Here is a 25084-nt window from a genome sequence, read left to right on the forward strand (position 1 = left end):
CTCTCTTTTCTCTGATGTGAAGAGTAAAAATGAGGTTGCTGGAAGGAGAAAAAGAAATAAAGGAAAATGGATGGAGGACACGTGTGTGGAGGAGAATGAAATTTAAGAATAAAAAATAATATAAAAAATAAAAAATCTTAATTAAGAAATTTTACTACAATATTTTCAAAATAAATTTTAAGTAATAGATTGTTATTAGTCAATATTGGCGAGGAAAAAAATAATTTCAGTAGTAAATTCAAATTAGAACTAGTAATAATTTTTCACATAAATTTTGTTGTGAAAGTATTGCGTAAAATATTGTGAATATAACACATCTCATTTAAAAATATAGTTGTTAAAAAAATAATAAATGATGATAAAAAAAGAATAAAGAATGAATGAAGAAATAATATTTAAATAAGATAAAGAATGGAATAGAGAATCTGTTGGAAGTCTATTTGAAAAAGTGAATATGTAAAAGTTAAATATCACTGTTCATTTTCTAAATAGTACAAAAATTTAAAAAAGCTGCTGAAGGTGCTCGAAGCGATATTTGATTTTAAATGTTTTTACCAAAAACGCTAAATAGTGCCAACATGTTAAGTTACACGAATCTTAGTTTTTCTAATGATATTTTCATGGAGACTGCCGGCACGTCTTTTAAATAGTGAATGAATAAAGGGGTATACGTATATGTAAGGATACGTGGCAAACAGTTGTTTGCACGTGGTGACTCAACGTCCGAGTCAAGACAGAACTAACCGATATTCTTCCCTTTCCTCTCTTTCCTTCTTTCCTTCCTTCATCTTCTTTTAGATTCTTCTCTTCTCTTCTCTTCTCTTCTTTTCTTTCTACCAAAAATATTGCTAAACAGTTAAATATACAAATTTCACGCACACAGGGAGCTAATTTTTTCAGATTCTAGGGTTTCGTTCTTTCGATTTCTTCAAATTTTAGAGAGAGAAATGGAGGGAGCGAGCAATGGAGGGATGTTGTACCACGAGGTACAAGAGTCGAAGCTGTGCGCCGTGCATTGCGTCAACACGGTGCTCCAGGGACCTTTCTTCTCCGAATTCGATTTGGCCGCGCTCGCCTCCGATCTCGATCGCAAGGAGCGCCAGATGATGATGCTCGAGCTCGAAGGAGGTGGTGGAGGAGGAGGAGGAGGGGTAGGCGGCGGCGGCGGCGGAGGCGGAGGTGGTGTCGCCTCCGGAGACTTCCTCTCCGTCGAGTCCCACAACGTCTCCTTGGATGGTGATTTCAGTATCCAGGTACAATGGTTTGGTTCTCCTTGCCAATATCACTTTTTATATTCCCTGTTTGGTTCCTCTTGAAAAAGTAAAAAGAAGATATCTTTGCTATATTTGTGTTTTTCAGTTTTAGAAAAAATGGCTTAGTGGGAAAGAAAGAGGTGAAATTGTTGTTAAAGAACAAAAGGGCGAACTTTCTATTTTTGAATATTTATTAATGTTTAGTGGTGTTCATTATTCATGGTGATTGCTATGAGAAAAGACTCAATCTTTGGCATTTAGTGAATCATTTGATGCCACTCAAGTCCATAAGTAATAATTAAAAGATACCAATAGGGGTGAGGGCCAATTAAGGAGGTGATCAAGAATTTGATTTTGGTTAGGGTAGAGCCACAGTGCAGACCCGGGTTCGATTCCCGGCTGGTGCAGCTTATCTAGTAATTTAACCCTTAAAAAAAAGATTGGATAAAACAGACAGGTGGAGAAGAATACATGTGGTCAATCTTGATTAGCTTATTGATGATCCATAACCACTCCAAAGTTTTGGGACTATGGCTTGGTGGTTTTCGTTGTTGTTGTAGGAACTAATTTACACTGTGATTGTTTTTGGCCAAGATTCATGGGTTACGTTACTTACATGTGGCTGCCAAAAATATTTGTTCTTGATAGGCATAACCGTTAGTTATAATATTTGCAGTTGTAACTTTACTTTTGCTCATCATGGTCTGCTTAATTAGTTTCTCTTTAGAATTATAGACATTGAATGGCACAATTTAGCTACCCATAATTCTGTGGGTGATGAATAGCCTTGACTGGATGTTGCTCTACATTGGCATGTTAAACACCTTTAATGACAGGCCTGATGATTAATAAGTAATAGAAATCACAAGAGATGGCCTTTTTTTTATTAGGACAAATTTTTCCTCCAAATCAATTTGGATAAATCTACTACAATCTACTTATCTACTTTCCATATGGATATATATGTGCAGGTTTTAATATGCAGTTAAAGAGAGTAGTGGTATAATTGGAAGTGTAATGATGGCGTCTTTGTGATTTTCAGTTATTGAAATTTCCAAAATTTTCTCCATCTTACCCTCTCTATAGTATTTTTAAAAAACTGAAGGGATTTGAATTTCATTATTTTTGTGCTTTGGCTTGTGGGTCGCAAAATGTCTTGCTTTAAACCTTGTGTTATATGACATTGGTAGTCAGGACTGAAGCATTATTGCAGTGTATGTTCTAGGCAAAGAGTTATGGGGCTGGAAAATATTTATTTACCAGTTCTTCTTTTTTGTTGTTTTATACAAATATTTCAATCTCTTGGTCCTTTAAACCTTAGAGTTATACGACTCCAACAAAATCAGATATTTTGTTTTTTGGGGGGGGGGCGCAAGTTAGGTGACATTAACTAGAGTTAGGTCAGTCTGAACTAATCAAAAAGATAAAGCTCTAACCAGAGGTCGTTTTTAGTAAATTCAGTTGTAGCATATTCTTGTTTGTGGCAGGATTGCTCATTGTATGCAAAGCCATAGGTTCTGTTTGGACACCTCTAGCCATAAATTAGTCTTTGGAATTCCCTAGAGAGCATGTTGGGTATTACATGAGCTCAGGTTGATTGTTAACTTTTGGGCCTCAAAATATGGGCCTGAAATTAGTCCACCCTGAAGAGGCATGGCTTGGCATGATCAAGTTGTGAGTCAGACCCTTTGAAGAATGTCTCACTGCCTGTTTGCTTTTAGCATCATTGTATATTATTGTTATGTCTCATGTAATCATGTTGAGTTTCCTGTTTCCCTATCTGTAATTCCCTGAAAAAAAAAAAAAAACTTGAAGTGGGTTACGTATCATATGATTCTGTTACTAGAATGTCGGGTATTACATGAGCTCAGCTTGATTGTTAAATTTTAGGCCTCAAAATATGGGGCTGAAATTAGTCCACCCTGAAGAGGCATGGCTTGGCCTAATCAAGTTGTGAGTCAGACCTTTTGAAGAATGTCTCACTGCCTGTTTGCTTTTAGCATCATTGTATATTATTGTTATGCCTCGTGTAATCATGTTGAGTTTCCCTGACTGTAATTCGCTAAAAGGAAAAATAAAAAATAAAAAACTTGAAGTGGGTTACATATCATATTATTTAGTTACTAGGAAAAACTATGCAGACGGAGCTGCTTCTCCATTATCAAACTCATTTTAATCGTCATCAAAAATTTTCTTGCTATGAGTCTATTAGTTTAGCCCACCTGCAATGATTTTTTGTTAAATAACTTCAATGATTGTGTGTGCGCGCGCGCATATGTGTGTGTGTGTATAGTAAAATTGCAAGTTGACCTAACACCCCACCGCTCCTGCCAGCGCACTAACAGCTCTAGCACTGAAAACAGCATCATTGAAGAGAAATTAAATAAGTATAAAATTAAAGACCACAATTCTTAGGCCACCACACAATGTAGGAATGAGTGATTCACATCCTCCCCATAACTTTTACACATAAAGCACCACTCCTTATGCTCCTCTCTTGTTAATTATTTTTTTGTCGAGACCCTCCAAATGCCACATACTACGAGAAGAAAGCCACCCTCTGAGCACCTGAGTTTTCCATATACTTTCCTGAGGAAAGTATGGTTCACTCCCTCCTCCCCCCGCGGTGCCCCCCCCCTCCTCTTTGTGTATTAGCTTTACATGAAAAACCTTTTGTTGTGAGGGGACCCACACCAGTCTGTCCGCCTCCCCATACCGGATCTTACTTTTGTAAAGATCCTCCAATAACTGTGTCATGTTCTCTACTTCTCAATCCTACACAGCACAAAGGAACAAAGGATTCCAATAGAACTGCTCATGTATAACCTCTATAATCTCTATTGTCCAATATTAGGTTTTATATTTGGATTTGGTTAAATGCTGGATTGTGTTTTTTATTGTCCAGATAACTAGGGTTATTATAATCATAAAAAGGGAATTATGCTTGTTGTGGTATATATCTTGATTATATCTTTTCTTATAATAGAATGAGACAGTTATGTTTGTTAGTGGTGCTGAGGACTGCAAACAAGAAGGGAGATAGATTATGTTAGCTTTTTGGCTGACTTCGTTTTTCAAAACTATTATAAAAGTATCTCAAAAATAAGTAGGATAACAGATTGTTAAGAAATTGGTATCATCCCTTAACGTGCTAAATGGTATCACTGATATGTATTAGCAAGATGAAGCTAAAGTGTTTAACAAGAAGACTGAAATTCAGCAGGCAAATTTATCAGTTTCATTGGGAACTAGTTTAGTTCATAAATATCTTGATCCTCACTTTTGGATATCCATACATTTTGGTTGATGGGGGGTCTTTATGTCCAACATAGGGAAGGGGCAAGGGTCTAAACTTTTATAAGCTTGTCTTGAGAAGACAACAGAGGACAGAAGAGTGACTCAAGAGTAACCCACTGAATTTAGCTCATTTCTTGGTTCTACTTAGGTTCTATACTGACATCTTCAGTCATTTACCTTGTTCAACATTCTGCAAAAAAAAATGAAGTCTCTGCTATCTAAATATTCAATTTTGATATTGTGTATGTTATCTTCTTTGAGGAGAGAGAGAAAGAGGGGGGGAGGGGGGGACTGTGTACATGTGATAGACTTGAACCAACTAGCAATCCTGTTGCTAACACCACCCTCATTGCCCAAAGGTTCAAAACTTTTCAAAGTTTTGTCGGTTTCCATTGCTTTAAGTTGTTGCTTTTTCCCAAAAGTGGTTATCAATATTTTATTAAATTTCAAATGTGGTCAGTAACTTATCTTCTTTGAGGAGAGAGAGAAAGAGGGGGGGAGGGGGGGACTGTGTACATGTGATAGACTTGAACCAACTAGCAATCCTGTTGCTAACACCACCCTCATTGCCCAAAGGTTCAAAACTTTTCAAAGTTTTGTCGGTTTCCATTGCTTTAAGTTGTTGCTTTTTCCCAAAAGTGGTTATCAATATTTTATTAAATTTCAAATGTGGTCAGTAACACCACATACATAGTAACCAGATTATAGTTGAAATTGTGTAGTACTGATTTGGTGAGCCAACCATTCTAGTATTCCATCCTAACTAGTCCCATGGTTACCATGCAGTGTTTCTAACTGTTTTAAACTCTAATTATTATCCTCATCATCAAAACTTGTTTTGCATTACAGCATGGCATGCCCCGCATTACAGCATGGCATGCCCCACTGGCATCATTGCCCTTGTGATGTAATGGAAATTCAATCAGTGAGAACAAGCCCTCTTCTGCAGTCAATTTTGAAGTAAATCATGAGAAATAAATCATGTAGTACCAAAATTCCATATCGGTTCTGTTCTTCACTAGAAACCACAATTTTTTAGTAAAGAGATGCATACTCTCAGTCACACACACCCTTATTAATGCATCCGACCCCAGTATCTTGAGACTAATTCTTGATTGTTGTTTGAAATCCTTGGAAAGCCTTAAGAAATATGTCTAAAGTGATAGGGAGATGTAATTTATTCTCTTTATTCATGTGAAATTCCACTGGGAAACCCTGGCTGCTGGAAATGATTTTTTCCTTCTCAAATAAAGAAAGGATTAGAGATCTAGGAAGATGTACAACAGTAACCAAAGGCTTAGTCCTAACATTTTGGGGTTGATGATGGATCCTCAACAGGCTAATGAGGGTTGGCCACATATATTCTTTTCCTCCATTCTATTCAAATCTAGGAAGATGTACATGCACAAAAAACTTGGGTCTTATTTTGGAATCCTCATAAAGGCCTTTAGGAATCAATCTGAAGTGACAGTAGAGGTAATTCACCTGCCCTTTATTATGTGAAAACCCATAGGATAGTCAGATTGCTAGTAGAATTTTTCTTGCATCAATTGAAACGTGTTTTGATCTGATGTATTGTAGACTATTATCCTGTTTCTTTGACATTAGATACTTCTTATATGATATTTATCTCTTGCACGCATTGAGGCTTGGTAATTTTCACATTTTAATCAGTTTGTTTAGTTTGAGGGATTGGTGTTCTCTTTTACACCGAGTTGGGAAATAATTTATGATCCAATTAGTCTTAGGCAGTGATGATTTGTATTTTATTATTATTTTGTTTTAGTTTTAGCTTTAGTTTGTATGGGCAAATATTATACTCCTGCATTATTTTTTCACCATCATTGTAGCTTGATAGCTAATATTTAACATTTTTATGATGTGACTAATTAGAGAGTCTTTCTTGCAGGTGCTACAAAAGGCTTTAGAGGTATGGGATTTGCAAGTCATACCCCTTGATTCTCCAATTGCGGAGCATGCCCAAGTTGACCCTGAGCTGGAAAATGCATTTATCTGTCACTTGCAAGACCATTGGTTCTGTATCAGGAAAGTGAATGGGGAATGGTATAACTTTGACAGTCTCTATGCAGCCCCCCAGCACCTTTCCAAATTTTACCTTTCAGCCTATCTTGACTCTCTTAAAACCTTCGGTTGGAGCATTTTCCTGGTGAGGGGAAACTTTCCTAAGGAATGTCCCATCTCATCCTCTGAAGCTTCAAATGGTTACGGCCAGTGGCTATCACCTGAAGATGCTGAGAGAATAACTAAATCCTGCAACTCAACACAGGCTCCTCCTCAGAGAATCAATCGGACTCAACATCAGTCAGATACATCTGCTTTGTCTAGGGAAGCAGAAATGATTTCTGAAGTGGAAGATGCGGACTTGAAGGCTGCAATAGCTGCCAGCCTGATGGATTCTTTCCCAGCCACTGCCAGTGTTGAAACCCCAGCCACTGCCAATGCTGAAACCCCAGCTGCTGCCACTGCTGAAACCCCAGCCGCTGCCAGTGTTGAAACCCCTGCCACTGCCAATGCTGAAACCCCAGCTGCTGCCAATGCTGAAACCCCAGCTGCTGCCAGTGTTGAAACCCCAACCCCTCAAAATGAAAACCAGTGCAGTGAAGAAAAGATTCAATAAGAAGAAATTCTATTTTTTAGAATTTATGTTCAGTTGTTGAGGACAATAATCCACGTCGGGTTTGATGGTGCAACAACTCAAGTATACGAGTGCTGCTATAGACAATTTTTTACAGGATCTTTTTCACAGCTTGTTGAGATGTCAAGTTGCTATTAATTTTCATATGAGCTCACTATTCACACCACTTTTATGTCTACTATTAGCAACTTGTCATCAGTAGCTATGAGAAAACATGTGCCCATAGACTTGTTGGTATATACATTTTGGTTATACCTTCTTTGTAATTTTTTTTTTTTTTTTTTTTTTTGGGGGATAAAAGCTTGGTTATACCTTCTTTGCTAGATTTAAATTGACATTGTAAAAACATAAGAAAACCTGATCTTGGCCATTGGATGATTTTTGTTTCTTTCTAGATTTTAGCTATATTGTTTTTCCCCACTACCTGTTATGATGTGCTTTAGCGGTCGTTCTTTTTCTTTTTCCTCACTTCTTGATGACTTTCATTGATGAATCTCGTATGGAGATTGAAAGGTTCAAGCTGTTTTTTGCCTTTTTCGTTGTTTCCTAAATCTTGAGTAGTCAAAAGAAAAAGAGATTATTAAAAGTACTATGGTTTTAGGCAATTACTTTATTCCATTATTATTAATGGAGAGACGTATTTACCACCAATAACCGTTACATTGATAGGTAAATGCCAAAAATATCCTGCAAAATCCTAGAATGCCCTCAGATGATTCTGTGTTCTTACTCTACTGGACCAAGGCACCCACCTTAAATGACAGGAATGCCCTCGAAACTTCACCCCTTTGAAGAGATAGGAACCTAAAAAGAATTGAAAAAAACAAAAAAACCACATGCGCAGCAGTTGGGCGGTCAGTCACCCATGGTGGAAAATGGCTTTATATTCAACTGTCTCCTCTCTCTCTCTGCTGGTAATTAAAATTTTCAAATATTTTGATTTTCGAATACTCTAGAAATTTGATTAACAAATAAATACTCCTTTATATTCAAGTATATTCAATATTTATAATACATATTTAGGAAGAAAACAAAGGGGAGGAGCTAGCCAAGGAAAGAAAAAGCTAGAAAAAGCAATGAGTGGCATGAGTGACGCTTTTAGGCTGGAAACTGAGAACCCCAATGCACCAACCACAGCTTTCCTTCAAACAGTATACAAATGCTATACTCATAGGACTCTTAATGTATATAGTAAAAGGAAGGATTGGATAAAAGGCTAAGAGGACCTATTGCTTTGCTTTTATCTGCAGATTATCTCAAAGGCCAAAGCTGCCTGTTTTTTTATCTGGGGTTCTTATAAGATCTCAAATTGGATTCAAGCTTCAGTTTTTTCTCAGTTTCTTCAAGATGGGTTCATCGGATCGATTGTTTAACAGGCAAAGAACTGTTCATGAGATTCTTGGAGGAGGTTTTGGTATGTGAGTCTCTCTCACTTTGATCATGTGCTTTTCTTTTTTGTTTATATATATTTATATAATTTTATTATTGGATCCAATCTTGGAATTTTGCGTTTGAATTCATTCTTCAATTGGGAGTTTTATCTGGGTTTTCAGCATTTAATTTAGTAGACTTTTAAGGTTATGAATGTGAGTGGACTTTTTTTTTTTGCATTGATCCCTGATGTTATGAAGCTTCTGAGAATACAGATTGTTAGGAAAAATATGAACCAAAGTTACAATTTTGATCTGATTTAACTGGATTTGGATCACAGAAATTCATGTTTAGCATTGGTTAAAACAGCTGCAGATGTGATCCTATGGAGGAGGAAGAATCTCACCGTGGGAATATTGTTAGTTACTCTAGCTGTTTGGCTGGTCTTTGAGAGATCTGGCTATACTCTGTTGTCACTTGTCTCCAGTGTTTTCCTGCTTCTCATTGCCATTCTCTTTTCTTGGGCGAAATCCGCAGCGATTCTCAACAGGTATGTACAAAGATTTGTGCTTTCTAAATTTTAGTTTTGATCCTTATTTTAGTTACTTGGTGCTTCCTCTCTTGTTAAAAAAGTTTCTAATATTTTCGTTCTGTTTCCACAACTCCTTCCTGTTACATATGTTGGTTTCCTTATTTGATTAAGTTGTTTGGAGATCACATTTTATGCACAATAATTATAAGCTTCTCCGGGAGTATACATTTTGAGCTTTTGGTGGGTTATCATGTCTCTTGTAAGTTTCACTAGTGATCCAGCTCTGTTTTCATTTGAAAGATGTCTTATAACTTTGAATCAGCTCTTTCCTGGGTTAAATACTTAGAACGATATTTATGCATCAGACATCATAGATGGTTTCCTTGTGCCTGTCAATACCTAATTTGCTTATCGTTCATGAAAGAGATGAATGCAAGTATTGTCTTGGGAAATTGTATTTGATCCATCTTACTAACGAACTGAACCCTTTGCTAAGAAAATAGCAAGCTTTTCAATAATAAGTTTCTCAAAATTGAACTTATAGGATGATCTAACAGGTGCACTTTTGAGCTATGGCTACTCTTGAGCTTGTGGTGACAGCGTTCTAATTTGTCAGACTAGAAGGCAGGGGACGACAAGTCTTGGTGCTTCCTTGTAATTGTAAATTGCCTCTGTTGAGTGTAGTTCCACCCATTTTCTTTATTGTATGTTGACAAGGCAGCAAGAGTTACCTGAAATGAAAAGGGATTTCTAAGCATTAAAAAAATTTGAGGTCCATGTACAAGATGTTGGTATAGATGATGACTTGGCTATAGCAGATGTGGTTCTTTTGTTGATGAACTGATATTTTCTCATATATTCTTGTAAGTTTCAGTGCCATTGTTGCTTCCTAATCTTCTTACTTACAATAAGTTGGATTGTAGACCATTTTGCTTTACACTAGAGAATAAATTAGTTGCTTCCTAATTTAAATTATTGTTGCTTTGTATGCTTGTTCTGTCACCTGCAATAAACTAAATAATATATAAGCACACATTGCTTTTCATGTTAATTACATGTATATTTGTTAAAAACTCGTATCTCAGTTGTTCATCTTTCTTTGGAGCAGACCTGCTCCACCTCTTCCAGAATTGCATCTATCAGAAGAAATGGTAAATGAAGTGGCAACTTTCATCCGCCTGCGTGTCAACACTTTACTCTCAGTTTCCCAGGATATTGCTCTGGGTAAGGATTCAAGGTTGTTCTTCAAAGTAGCTGCATATCTATGGCTGATTTCTTTTGTTGGTGGCTTGACTGATTTCCTTACCTTGGGATACACCAGTAAGTTGTGACAGTTGTCTGATTAAAAATAAATTTTGACATATTACCTATCCTCAGATAGTGAGAAACATAATTTCAAAAACTAAGTCAATCCTGTGGTTTCCTTCATTGCAGGTCTTGTTGTCATTCTTACAGTTCCAGCACTCTATGAAAGTTTTGAAGATCATATAGATAAATATGTCATTCTGGGCTACAAGAATTTACATCAATTGTATGTGAAATTAGATGAGTATGTTAGTAGAGTCCAAAAATGGATTTTGGTGAAGAAAAAACTGAGCTGATCTTTCTTACTTAAAATTTTTTTTGTTTTTTTCTCGAGGTCATGGGAGTGATGAGGGTGTGAAGGGGTGTGGGAGATTGTAAATCTTTTTTTTTTTTTCAAATTGATTTCTTCCCTTGCGTATTTATTTTCATGCAAGAGCTTTCCAAAAAACTCTGAGAAAATGTTTTGTTAAATTAAAAGTGATACAAGTTTATGTAATCTTATCTCGAGAAACATCTTGCCTTTAGGTTTGATCCATGAAATGAAACGTTGAGAATATGTTTTGTTAACATAATTTCCAAGTTAGGGAATTGGGATTTGGTATATCTTCAAATTAACTTCACCCATGAATCACTTCTGGTTGTTTATGCTCCCATGGGATGGCGCAAAGCAAATATGACCTGCACTTATTAAGGGTTTTGTTTGAATATTGCTTATTTCTAAAAATTGAAAACTTATTGCTGAAAAAATTGTAATAACATAATTTTTAATAATGTGAATAGTGCGGTGGGACTTAGTTTTAAAGTTACATTTGTCAGATTTCATACTTGTGAGTCTTGTGAACAGTGCACGGGACCTAGAAAAACGTAAACGCAGACACAAAAAAAAAGTATGCAAACGCACACTATATACGTTTTCTAGTCATGTACTGAAGTGCCATTAACAACACTCCTCCCATCCCATGTGTGTATGTTGGGAGATAGCACTCTAGGAAAACTATAGGTCTTTAATAAAATTAAGATGGTGCTAATGAGTACTTTTAGAGTAATAGTTAGTAATTCATTTTATGAAAAATGAAAAAAAAAAAAAAGTCAAAAAATTTAACTACTCTCTCAAATTAATTTAATAGCACCCCAAATTCCAATGCCCGAAATGGCGATCTTTTTCTTTTATATATTTTTTTGGTCGGTATATAAGGCCAAACTTTATATTGAAGAGAGGCAAAAAGAAAGGGCTATTGGGAATATACCCATCAGCATCAACAAGGACACGTAGAAGGATAGTATTGATGGGTATGCTCTCCAAAGTCACAAAAAGGAAGTCCAGATGGTAAAATCATGTGCTAATTTAGATCACCATACTTATATGACACATCACCCACGGAAGGATAGTATTGATGGCTGATCTTTCTTACTTATTTATAGAAGCCTTAAAATGAACTGGAAAAGAGTGAGAAAATTATATATAATTTAGAACTGAATTTAAATTCAATTAAGAGATTACAAAACACCATACTTATATGACATTTATCTATTTTACATTATTAAACACAATCCACTACTAATCCAGTAAGTATTAATATTAATTAAGGTTATGTTAGGATTGTGTTTAGTATAAATGTATATCTTCATTTTAAAAAAAATGTTTCAATAGTAGATAATAGCATAATATAAATAGGCTTTTTTTAGCACATCTGCGCTAATGCTCTCATATATATATATATATATATATACATCTTCGTATGATATTGCTTAGGATATTTATTGGCATGAATTTGATGTCATATATATATATATATATATATATGTATGTATGTATGTATGTATATAACTTATATATATATATATATATACATCTTCGTATGATATTGCTTAGGATATTTATTGGCATGAATTTGATGTCATATATATATATATATATATATATGTATGTATGTATGTATGTATATAACTTGGTCATAGATGAATATATTCATTTAATATGCTATATATGGCTTTACCTTGCTAAATATATTTCTTTACCTCAATTTTATATGCCTCATATATAGCTTAAATTATTTACATAATAGGAGAAAATTAAAATTTTCTCATTGTTTCATTATTTTACACTCATTATTAGGAATGACAATGGGTCGAGTTCGGGGCGAGTTTTTCTATGCCCGAAAACTCGCCCTGAACTCTACCCACGGATCCAACGCCATGACCTGAACCTGGCCCATTTAATAAACTGTTTTTTTTTTTTTTCACCCCAAACCCGCCCCTTCGAGCCCCCGCAAGCCCTATCCCATCATGCCTGGTCCAAAATCAGAAACACAAATTACAAACACACAAATTTCAAATTTATGATTTTCTGGCCCAAAATCACAAACACAAACAAAAACACAAATCCTAATACAAACACAAACACAAACACAGAAATCACAAACACAAATTTCAGATTTATGATTTTCCCTTTCAAAATCGCAAACACAAACACAAACTCACATGATTGAGACGAATTGAACATAGAAAAAAAGAAAAAAAAAAAAGAAAGAAAAAAGAAAAAAAAAATGGAGAACGAGGTGGAGCGAGGCCGTGAAAGGATAGTTGAGCGAGGTCGTGAGGGGGGAAGCTGAGTGGGGTCGTGAGAGGGTGGCTGACTGGCAGGGTATCGGTGCGAGATGGGTGAGGGAGATGAGAGGGTTATGCGAGATCGGCAAGGGTGAAATGGAGATGATAGAGTCAGAGAGCTGTACTTGACTAATTGTGGCCGTGTGAATGAGAGAGTTGAGAGATGAAGAGGGAGAGGCGGCCTTGTGAGTGAGAGAGCTAAGAGATGAAGAGAGAGTTTAGAAGATATTTATACTTAGGGTTAGGGTTTTTAAATTTTTTTTTTAATATTATATATGTATACGAGTTGGGTTCGGGCCAAGTTTGCATAATACCCGAACCCGACTCAAACCCATTTTGGGTTTTTTATTTTATTTTTTATATTAAAATCCAAACCTACCCCATTTGCTTCACCAATCAGGTAAAACCCGCCCCATTAGGGTAGGGTTGGTTGGACTAGGTACACGCGGGTCGGGCATATTTTGCCATCCCTACTCATTATATTATGTTTATGCCTATAAAAAAAACTCAACAATAGCAGCCAATAGGTGACCCATAGACATGAGCATCATATTCGACTACATTAAAAAACCTACGTTGTCAGAACAAGATACATGTACAGCCACAAAAAGACCCCAAACACTTATCATAATGACATCTATAGCAATCCTTGTCACATTTTCTAAGATTAATCAATTAAATTTGAAGTTGATGAGGCTTTGCTAATATAATTTTTTAGGTGAAAAAAAAGAGCTAACAATACAACACCAAAGATAGTTTCGAGTTTCAATTGAAGAAGTATTTTAAAACTTTTATGGAGAAAGAATTATACATTGGGATTAGGATATATATATATATATATAAAAGAATTATATATAGATTAGGAGAGTGATGAGTGATGACTTTAATAAAAGTTAAAAATTCCCCATTCAATCAAAAAATAAAATAAAGAAAAGTCAAATTCGTGAATAACTCTATAAACGGTGAGGATGACGTACGCCGCCTTAGCCAGCAAGCAACAACAAAGGAGACCTAAACCTACAAGACACAGTATAAATTTACAAAGCAAAACCCTAACAAAAAAAATTTCTCTGCTTCTGCTATTGCTATTGCCATGGCATTAGAGTCAAGCACAGAAGTTTCTTTGGTTCCACGCCGCAAAATAAGAAAACGTCGCAAAATGAGAAAAGAAAACCCAGAAGAAGATCCAATTCAGTCTCCATGTCGCAAAAGAAGAAGAAAACATCCTGATGAACCTGAACCAGAACCGTCCTATGAATTCCTCAACAAAATCCCTGTTGCGATTTTGTTCGAGATCCTTTATCGACTCCCTAGCCGAACTGCTCACCTATGCAAATCCGTTTCAAAGCGCTGGTATTCCCTTATTTCCAATCCTTCCTTTGCTCGCGGCTTCATTCACCACCGCCGCCGCCACTCAGACTCAGAGCCCTTTAATCTTCTGTTACGGTATACGATACGGTATTATATGGGTCCACCTAAGGATAAAATCCAGGTTCTTCCATTCAATAGTTCTGAGACGTGCTCTGATGGAAAATATGGAAATAACATTCTCAACTTTCTTCCTTGTTTCAAACGAGGAAGATTATATAAAAATGATTTTGGCGTGGCATCGTTCAACGACTTATTGCTAGTACACAACAGAGTTACATCGGCCAGGAAGAAGGTAGGCTTTTGCGAGTACTATATCTGCAATCCGTATACCAAACAATGGTTCAAGCTCCCACGCTGCAGTTCACACACTCTCAGAACCGATAAGGTTGGCTTTATTTGCGAAGCCTACGAAAATGCGCATTACAGATATAAGGTGGTACTCATTCATTCTCCCAATGAACCCAATGCTACTCAGTTACATATGGAGGTTTTTTCTTCTGAGATTGGTAAATGGTGCAAGTCTGTTGTTTCGTCGCCGCGGGGATTGAATCCTTTCAAGAGAAAATTCGAGTGTGCTGGTGTTGTTGTTGCTTGTAATGGGATGCTGCATTGGGTGGATACAGAAGTAAATGGAATGATCAAAGGCTTTGTGGTGTTCGATCCATTCAACGATGCAGAACGATGCAATTATATCGATTTACCCGTAAACTTTTCACCTCAAGTTGAATTCGGCTTCGGAGTCCCAGATAATTTCTCCTTTGGAGTGTTTCGAGGGCGCCTTCGTATATTGCACAATCCTCGGGCTGGATTCAACCATACTTTCAGCTTTTATGTTTGGGAACTCGAGGATTACAATAATGCAGGTACATGGTGCATGAAGCACGAAGTTTGCTACGAAAACATGGTTTTTGAACATGACCTTTCTAGGTATGTTGGGTTAGCAAGGAATTTCCGCTATTCAATGGTGGAGTTCCTAGCTTTTCACCCAGACAATGGTGAAATTGTCTTCTTTAAATTCCGCAATTACCAAGTCATGTGCACCGTTAACATGCGGACAAGGGAATCCAAAATGGCTGGCAAACTAAATTGTTCACAATGGGGAAGTTTATCTTCTGCATTCTTACTTCCGCAACCATTGTGGCCAACACCGGTTCCTCCACTCCCATTGCAATTTGAATGCTCTAACAATTGTTAGCGACTGAGGTTGTAACAGCTTTTATTATTTCTCTTTACACAACTGCTATTTTCTCATGCATTTTGCACTACAGTAATCTTACTTTGCATTCGACGTTTTTATTCCATTGATTGAAAGATAATTTATTGTAATTCTGAGTTTTACTTATCAATGTGGATGTCTTGGATTTCTGGTGCTATGCTTTCACTTATGAAGTTACACTTTCGTTTGCTCTTTACCATGTGGTAATTAAGACCTATGTTGTAGGCTATGAATGGTCCAACCACAAAAAAAGAAAAAAAGAAAAGAAAAAAAAGAAAAGAAATAATATCTAATAAATAGATAATTTGAATATATTAGTGTCAACACACAAATATATAAAACATTAAATTTTTTTTTTTTTTAAAATTTATAAAACTAAAATCTTTTTTAGAACTCTCTCAAATGAATTTCATAGCACCTCAGATCCCAATGCATGCACACAATGGCGATCTTTTTTTTTTGGGGGGGGGGGGTTGGGGTCGGTATATGAGGCCAAACTTTATTTCATTGGGGAGATATAAAAAGAATGGACTATGGGGAATATACTTGTAGGGGCACATTTTGATTCCTAAGCCCAAAAACGAAAATGAAAAGGCTCAAAGAGTCTAATACAATGAATTTGTAGAGAGTGGGTTAAAAACTGAATTTTAATGAGTTGGACAACAATCATAGTAGGTTAAAGATGGCTAGAAAATGAAAATGAACAAGTTTTATGCAAGTAAAATCTTCATCGGCAAAGTCTGAGGAGAGTAGTTCTTATATATATTTCTTTTAAACTTAAGTACAATTACAGTTCTTGTAGCTACAATGTTTTTCTACTGATTCTCAGATCCCCCACTTTGTAATGGGATTTTTCTTTTTTATATTCCCCTGCTTTACTTCATCTCAGCTTGGTTTTGATCCTTATCCTATCAGTACCTTCTTGAAGCATTTGTGAGAAGCTGTAAGACTGAATGTTACTGTTCAAGTATCACTTTCACATTAATGCGACCAGAGAGTTAACTGCAGAGCATTTAATGTGGAGGTAGCAACTTTCTCCTATAGATTTCTCAGCTTTCCTTTAGCTCCTTCCCTTTTAACACTTATCCTTACCAGTATAATTGTTTGGCATATTGTTCTTGATGGCAGGTCAGACCCTTGACCTTTACTCTGCTTAGCCGAGGAGGTAAACTCTCCTCAAACTACATTCCCCTTCCTCTACAACCAGAATTACTCCATAGTCTACTAATATGGGTGTCAATTGTCGACCCAACCCACGAACATGACACGAACCCGACACGGGTTTTCTCGGGTTAGGGTTGGGCCTTAATGGGTTTGGGTCATAAACGGATCAACCCGAAAGCGACATGATAAAAAACGTGTCATAAACGAGTTAACCCGCGTAACCTGTAATAGACACATTAACACAACTTGTTTAACTCGTATAACAAATAAATATTTATTTTATTTTAGATTTGTCAAATACCTTTTATATCCAACATATATTTTAAATTAAAAAAAAAAGTGATTAATTACAAAAACTTACAAAAGATATAATTGGAAATTGAAACTTTACAAACCTTAGATCTCTAATCCCTACAAACCCTAAATTTCTAAACCTTCTTATAAATATCTTCGGTTTTTTTATTTTTATTTTTTTTTATTTTAATAATTTCAGTCTCACTACTCACTCTACTATCTTATAGTTTCACGCTCAATTCTCAAAATCAAATTCTCAAACCGGTTATTGCTCTCTCTCTCTCTAATGTGTGTGTGTGTGTGTGTGTGTGTGTGTGTTTTTTTTTTTTTTTTTTTTTTTTTTTTTTTTTGTATAATACTTTTGTTCTATAAACTTTGAACCAATGTGCCATTATTAATATATGAGATATATTAATTATTGATTAAGGCCATAGTTGTTGCTTTTGTCTTATGCCATGTGTGTGTGTGTGTGTGTGTGTTTTGGTATTAGTGTTGGACATTGTCTGCATATCTTGCAAGTGGGTTTATTGAGATAGTTTATAAACTAGATCTAATGGGTAATGCTTTTAAAGATTACAACAATATGGGTTGAAGACTTGAAGTGTATGCATTACTTTTGGGATGTAAAAAAAATTATTTCTAGATGAATGTTATATTTAATATTATGCAGGTTGAAATGGGTTGTGTTACATTCATGTCAACCCAACATGATTCGTTTATTAAGCATATCAAATGGGTTGGGTTAGGTCAACCCATCTTATTAACAAGTTGGGTTAGGGTTGAAGGATCATGACACGATTATTAAATGGATCGAGTTAGAGTTAAGCCATTTAATCGAATACCTCTATCTCGACATGACATGAACCCGACACGCTAACTCGAATTGACACTCCTACCTACTAATTGGGACATCCTCGTTAATGTCTACTTGTCCTCAGACAATTTAATGTTCTCGGACATGGCCCACGGCTCAATATCCATTTTTTGGGCCCTTTATCCCTACAATACCCATCAATATCAACAAGGAAACACATGGAAGGACAATATTGATGGGCATGCTCTCCAAGTCAAACAAAAGAAAATCCAAATGGTAAAATTATGCGCTAGTCTATTAAGTAATTAGGGGCAAAAACTTCTTAGATAACTGGTTTTTTTTTTTTTTTTTTTAAAAGAGTTTCAACCTATAGCGTTCGCTCCTAATGATAGCTCTTTATCATCAGACTAAGATACCAATCAGTTTTTGGTGTAGGTGGGGATTAAACCCCAGATCTTTTATTCAACCATCAGAGACTTTACCAGTTGAGCTAATTGGAACCCACTTTTAGATAATTAGTTGAAAGCAAAGTGCTTTGCACGATTTTAGTTATGAACTTATGATTCATGAATATAAAGATTATAAATTATATAAATGGTCGGTTAAAAATGAAGGCAAACTCTTTCTCAAAAAAAAAAAAAAATGAAGACAAACTAAATAATACAAAGTTAATGATCAATAAAAAGAATTTTGTAGAAGAATCCATTGTGATAAATGAATCACATAAAAGATAAGGAAAAAGGAAAACATAAACTGAATTTAAATCTTATTTATAGAAGCCTTAAAAATTAAATGAATTGGATAAGAGATTATAAAACACCATACTTATATTATTCATTTATATATTTCACATTATTACTTCTCAAAAAAAAAAAAAAATTCACATTATTAAACACAATCCGCTAATAATCCAATATATACTAATATATTAATTAAGGTTATGTTAGGATTGTGTCTAGTATAAATGTATACCTTCATTTTCTATTTTTTTATTCAAAAAGTTTCAATAGTAGATAATTGCATAATATAAATGGGTTTTTTTTTTTTTTAGCACATCGGGTGCTAATGTCTTATATATATATATTCACGTGCTGCCTCTCCGACCTGCTCGGGGCGTGGCTGCCCTCAGGTCTCTCCTGATTCCTGTTCGAAGCGCTAGTCCCTTCCTGATCTTCTGGCCGGTTATTTAGTGCTGTATCCTTTTGGCGCAGCTGTTCCTCCAAGTCGAGGTTCTGTTTGGTGAGACGCTCCACAGCGGTACTGAGGGTCCGAACTTGTCTCTCGAGGGCAGTCGTGGGTGGTTCTTCTCCTTGCACATCATTAGTAGTTGCCATTGAGCGAGTGAGTACCATGCAACCTTTTAGTCCGGGAAACGATAGTATGGCTTAATTACTCAGTTTCCCATAGACGGCGCCAACTGATGAATCAAGAAAATTCACCAATGAGTTGCACGATGCTCCTTTCGCTCGTATACTAACCTGCACGAAACAAAAAAGAAAACCTTTCGAAGGACACCGGTGTGGTGCCGGCCAAACACCCTCCGAAGGTTAAGTCAGAATGTATTCTCACAACTCTAGAGTGCTAGAGAGGGTTTAATTATGCGTACCTTGGCTTGTGAGGGTATTGGGGCTTTTATAGTGGCTTGAGGTTGACATCCTTTTCTTGGCGCAGAAGTCTTTTCCTTATAGGACTCTCCTTGTAGAATCCTAAACGTGATGAATAAATCTCCTCCTTATGCGGAAGATCTTTACCAAATATATAAGATTTCCGGAGTCCTACTAGCGCAAGAACTCTATTCGGGCCCTTATGAGAGTGGGTCAAAATATCCCCCATTAGGGGCCCAACAGGCCCATGGACAACTAGCCCACCATCCTTCACTCCGTCCATATCCGGCCCGTTCACGTCAGGTCCGTCCATTGGAGGCCCGTGCAAATGATGGATCCGTTTATTCGGGCGTAAGCGGACCATATTCGGTCCGTTCAGTCACCTAAGACATTCCAAGGTACTTTGTCCCTTTCAATCATAATGACATCTATAACAATCATGTTATGTTATATTTTCTAAGACTAATCAAGAAAATTTGAAGTTGATGAGGCCCTGTTAATAATTTTTTTTCTGTAAAAAAAGAAAAGAAAAGCTAACAACAGAACACTAAGGATTGTTTTGAGTTTCAATTGAAGTAGTATGTTAAATTAATTGAAACTTTTATGGAGAAAGAATTATACATTAGGATTAGGATATATAAATAAAATAAAAAGAATTATATAGATTAGGAGGGTGACGAGTGTTTTCTCTCTCTCTCAAAAAAAAAAAAAAAAGATGATGAGTGATGACTTTAATAAAATTTAAAAATTCCTTATTCAATCAAAAATAAAATAAAGAAAAGTCAAATTGGTGAATAACTCTATAAACGGTGAGGATGACGCCGCCTTAGACCGTAAACAACTACAAAAGGAGACCTACACCTACAAATTAAACAGAGTATAAAACTATAAATTTACAAAGCAAAACCCTAACAAATTTGTGCTTCTGCTATTGCTATTGCGATTGCGATTGCCATGGCATTAGAGTCAAGCACAGAAGTTTCTTTGGTTCTACGTCGCAAAATAAGAAAAGAAAACCCAGAAGAGGATCCAATTCAGCCTTCATGTCGCAAAAGAATTCGAAGAAGAAAACATCCTGATGAACCTGAACCGTCTTATGATTTCTTCAACAACATCCCTGATTCTGTGTTGTCCGAGATCCTTTATCGACTCCCTTGCCGAAGTGTTCACCAAAGCAAATCCGTTTCGAAGACATTGTGCAATGACAGGAGAGACAAATTACAGTGAATTTTCATTAGTTATATAGATTACTTGTATATCAGACATTGGGTCATCATCTATATCAGATTACTAATGCATTATATCAGACATTGGGTCATCATCTATATCAGATTACTAATGCATTATATCAGACATTGGGTCATCATCTATGTAATCTGTTACAGTGAATTTTCTTACCACAGATTACTTGTATAAATCTTTATAATGCATTAGTTATTTCTGATATATATTTCTTCCTATGTTTTTATTTGAACCATTTTAAATTAACCTTGCTAATGCTTTTTTTCCCCAAAATTTTTGTATCAAATGCCTGTGGTTAGCTCTACTGGTAAAAGATGTGGAAGTCTCCAAAGTAAGATTAACAAATTATATGATGAATAAAAACAATATCTTGATGGATGCCACCTTATTGGTTGTATGCTGAATTGGCAACGATGAATGTCGACTTGCGCATCAATGTATTTATGAAGTTTATCATGTAGCATTCTAAGTCAAAAGTGGATTTTCTAGTTTATGGGATTTGTGACTCTTCTTTGCTCCACATTTATAAGGCACTTAGTGATTCTTTGTACATATATAATATAATAAAAAAGATTTAAATTACATAATTATAATATTGTTTTATATAAATGGATAAGATGTTATTAAAATGATTTTTCTTAATATATCATAATTGGTGGACTAATTTGAACATATTCAAGAATATTTATAAAAAAAATGAACATATATATTCCTTAGAACATATGTAACATGTTACATTAAGTTTAAATTATTATATAAGTTTATAATTGTAGCATTTTTTTTCCTTTCTAAATATAAGTATAATGCCTATATTATTGAAACTTGAATTTTAATGCAATCTTGTGTACATTTATCATTTTTATTACTTTTTTAGAGCTCATATTTCTAATTTTTTTTTAGAGAGTTTCAATCTATAGCGTCCGTTCCTAATGATAACTCTTTATCATCAGATTAAGACACCAATTAATTTTTGGTATAGGCGGGGATTGAACCCTAGATCTCTTATACAATCATTAGAGACTTTATCAGTTGAGCTGACTGGAACCCACGCCCATATTTCTAATTTATAATGCTTATTTTGTTTGTATTTTTTAACCAAAATACAATGAAATATCATACTTTTCAACCCAAAAATTAAGGAAAAATAATAATTTTTTTAGCCCAAAACTAAGAAGGCAACTTACAAAAAGAATCAAAAGGACCAAAGTGAACCAGAATGGACCTAGGTGGACTGAATGGATTAAAGTAGTCTGAATAGGAAGGAAGTGGAGTGAAAGAGACTGAATTAGACCAAAATGGACTGATTGGACTAAAGTTGACAGAAATAAACTGAATGGTTTAAAGTGGACCAAAATGCTATACTAATGTGGTTTAATAGGAGTGTAGTATAATTTAAGTGTAGTAACAGTAAATATTATGTTTCAAGCTTTATATATTATATAGATATATAGATTATATAATCTCCTTAAGGGTTTTTGACTTGCATTTCTTGGTCAAACCAAGTCCACAACTGCTATTGTTATAAAAAAAAAAAAAAAAAAAAATCCACAACTGCACTAAGGATCAGTAGAATATTAATGTCTATAGTAATTTGTCTCTCCTGTCATTGCACAATTCATTGCTAATAGTCGCATACCGAAAGCAATTGACACACTCCAGTCCTTGAACATGAGATGAGGAACACCCACCACCACCCCGCGCCGCGGAAAACAAACACAAAAAGCGCTATTATGCCTACGGCCAGTATTTTCGAGTCTATAAAAGTCACATAGAATAGTTGGTCATGGACAAACTTCTACAACAATGCATATATCATATATGAGTACAGTACTAGATGGAAGGTAGAAATACAATAGGTCAAAAGGGATATATGTTGCTTCTAAAGAAGTTGCCCCCAATATACCAGAGAATCTGACATCCCTAATTAGATGGAAGATAGAGAATTTTTTTTATCATCCCTAATTAGAATCTCACATTCCTCAACAACATAGTACATTGAACATAATTATTAACATATAAAATAATGATAAATGATCCAAAATTTCAAATAATTAAAACAAATTTTAAATTTCTTAAAAGTTTTGGTAAAAGAATTTTAGCTGGTGCAGTTTTATTATTTTTATTTTTTTGAAACTTAAAGTGATTGAGTTGTACCCAGAATAAACTACCATAACAATTAATAGATCACTTAATATTTTGGTAGTATAGAATTTTGTAGGGTCAGGATTTGTGACCTAAACCCAAAAACAATAAAATTTGTAGAGCGTGAGTGATAAAGCTAGATTAACTATGGAGCTAACAACAATTGATTATGACATGCAAGTATAAACCAGCATAAAAGTATACGTAAAGACTAAGCGAGTTCGAGTCCGAAGGGACTTTTGATAAATTGAATACAGGTTACAGTTCTTAAGGTTACAAATCGACCTCCACCTCTTTTAGGAGTCCTTCTTCTTTATATAACATCCTCCCCTCTCATTTCCATCGTCCACTTTTTCTTTATCTAGGTTCCTACTTGAGTGTATGTCATGTCATGTATCTTCTCCAGCTTTTTGTGAGTGGTGGTAGATGAGGTTACCCTGTTCAGGGGTTTTCTCCACATAAATGCGGCCAGAAAAGTTGTTGCAGTGCATTTAATACGGTGGTAGCAGTTTTTCCTTTAGATATTTCCTCATTCTTATTGTCTCAAGATATACTCAGAGCTTATCTTGATCAGTAGGAATGCTCGGAACATCATTTGGACCTTCTACACGTTCGATTGATCAATACTATTTGCGTCTGAGGAATAGAATCTCTTCGGATGGATGGCGACCTCTTCGGATTGTACCCATCTTTCTTTTCCGGGTATCCTTTTTCTAGATGGACCTTGACCATACCACTTCCTTCTCTTCGGACGCATAGTAGTCCTCAAATGGGGCCCTAGGCCCACTACGTTAGATTGGGCCCTTCCCCCCACAAATTTCATTAAAACTAAATTATAATATTTTGGTAGTTTTATTAATTATTTTAATAATTAACGAGTTACATGACACGTTTGGGGTGTACCCTAGAATTTTCAATTAATTAAATTCCATTTCAAAAAATTGTGTGACATGTATATAACACATACATTGAGCTATTTGGCACAACAACGCTCATGCATAGTGTGCACACCCAAAACCGAAACCCTTTTGGGCTGGGTCTCACTTGGGCTCACAACTTACTTGTATAGTGGGTTTGGATTTCCTACACTGGGTCGTTCTTCCCGCCAAGACCTAAGGTCCTTTCTTTTCTTTCCTCGTGGGTCTAAGTCACCTTCTCTTTTTGCTCACTCTTTTCATACACTCTCCTTACTGCGCGCCATTTTTTCCAACCCCTCTCTTCTCAAAATTTCCTGCATTTATAGGCCATAGTTTAGTGGAGAGGTCATAATTACTTGCCAACGAGTGCAACCGGCGGTCCACTATTATTAAGTAAATATATATATATATATATATATATATTAGTCATTAACAGAGTCCAACTTTGATATAGATTTGGATTTTGAGATTGAGATCTAGTGCAATTTAACTGTGTAATTTACCCCACCTTCTCACAATATTTTTTTACCTTTACTAATTTTTATATTCAATTGCTGAGATTTAAATCTCAGCCATTTATATTTTATACCAATTGCATCGTTATCTCAATCCCGAATTTTGGATGTGTTTTATATATACTAGCATTTGAGTACACGCTCACATGCGTACTTAGAGATTCTTCTATTTTTTGGATAAATTTTAATAATTTGTATCCATTATAATTTGGGATTACTACATTTTTTAATCACAAAAAAACCTAGGAGTGTGATGAAAAAATTATTTCACCCACAAATGCATAATACTCATCACACCTTTAGGAATCTTTTGTAATTGAAAAATGTAGTAATCCCAAATTATAATTGATGCAAATTGTAGGGCCACGATTTTCGGCCCAAGCCCAGAAGAATTGGTTGATGGTCTAATGAGCCCAATACAATAAATTTTTAGAGAGTGAGATGAAAAACTAGGCTTTAGTGAAGGTTAATAATAGTTAGTATGGATTTTAAAGAAGAACACGCAAGTAAGACATGTAAAAATGATTGATATTGTCATCCGAGGAGGCAGATAATGATATAAATCGATATAGATGGTTAGCAACTCCGTTCTGCAAGCTACAGTAGTCTCTTCCTCTTTTTCCCGATCCCCCTCTCATGCAAGGTTCTTTACATTATATAGTTTCTTTTAGTCCATCTTGATCATACACTTATTGGTCATCTAAGCCTTCACTTGAGTGCATGTCCTATCAAACATCTCCTCTAGCCTCTTTGTGAGTTGCGGTGATCAAGGAAACACTGTTTA

The 25084-nt window shown here is 35.5% G+C and overlaps 3 protein-coding genes across 5 annotated transcripts; all 3 read left to right on the plus strand.

The window, feature by feature from the left end:
• The first annotated feature begins 695 nt into the window (after positions 1 to 695).
• LOC112018472 (ataxin-3 homolog) lies at positions 696 to 7624 on the plus strand. The gene is made up of 2 exons (XM_024050998.2): positions 696 to 1253; positions 6460 to 7624. The coding sequence occupies exons 1-2, from the start codon at positions 948 to 950 to the stop codon at positions 7186 to 7188; spliced, it is 1035 nt and encodes a 344-aa protein (XP_023906766.1). The 5' UTR covers positions 696 to 947; the 3' UTR covers positions 7189 to 7624.
• Positions 7625 to 7674: 50 nt separating this feature from the next.
• On the plus strand, positions 7675 to 11045 carry LOC112018491 (reticulon-like protein B12). Of its 3 annotated transcripts, XM_065761286.1 has the most exons (6): positions 7675 to 8120; positions 8230 to 8357; positions 8457 to 8624; positions 8918 to 9127; positions 10218 to 10429; positions 10544 to 11045. In XM_065761286.1, the coding sequence occupies exons 2-6, from the start codon at positions 8329 to 8331 to the stop codon at positions 10708 to 10710; spliced, it is 786 nt and encodes a 261-aa protein (XP_065617358.1). In that variant the 5' UTR covers positions 7675 to 8120; positions 8230 to 8328; the 3' UTR covers positions 10711 to 11045. The 3 variants fall into 3 exon arrangements, with proteins under 3 accessions (XP_065617358.1, XP_065617359.1, XP_023906792.1); XM_065761287.1 differs by lacking the exon at positions 8230 to 8357; XM_024051024.2 differs by lacking the exon at positions 7675 to 8120 and having other exon boundaries at positions 8173 to 8357; positions 8457 to 8620; positions 8947 to 9127.
• A 3069-nt stretch (positions 11046 to 14114) lies between these two features.
• LOC112018482 (putative F-box protein At3g23950) lies at positions 14115 to 15587 on the plus strand. Its single transcript, XM_024051016.2, has one exon. It carries the CDS (start codon positions 14115 to 14117, stop codon positions 15585 to 15587), a length of 1473 nt encoding a protein of 490 aa, XP_023906784.1.
• The last annotated feature ends 9497 nt before the right edge of the window (positions 15588 to 25084 follow it).

This window comes from Quercus suber, unplaced genomic scaffold (genome assembly GCF_002906115.3).
Source record: "Quercus suber isolate HL8 unplaced genomic scaffold, Cork oak 2.0 scaffold_405, whole genome shotgun sequence".
Taxonomy (NCBI): Eukaryota; Viridiplantae; Streptophyta; class Magnoliopsida; order Fagales; family Fagaceae; genus Quercus; species Quercus suber.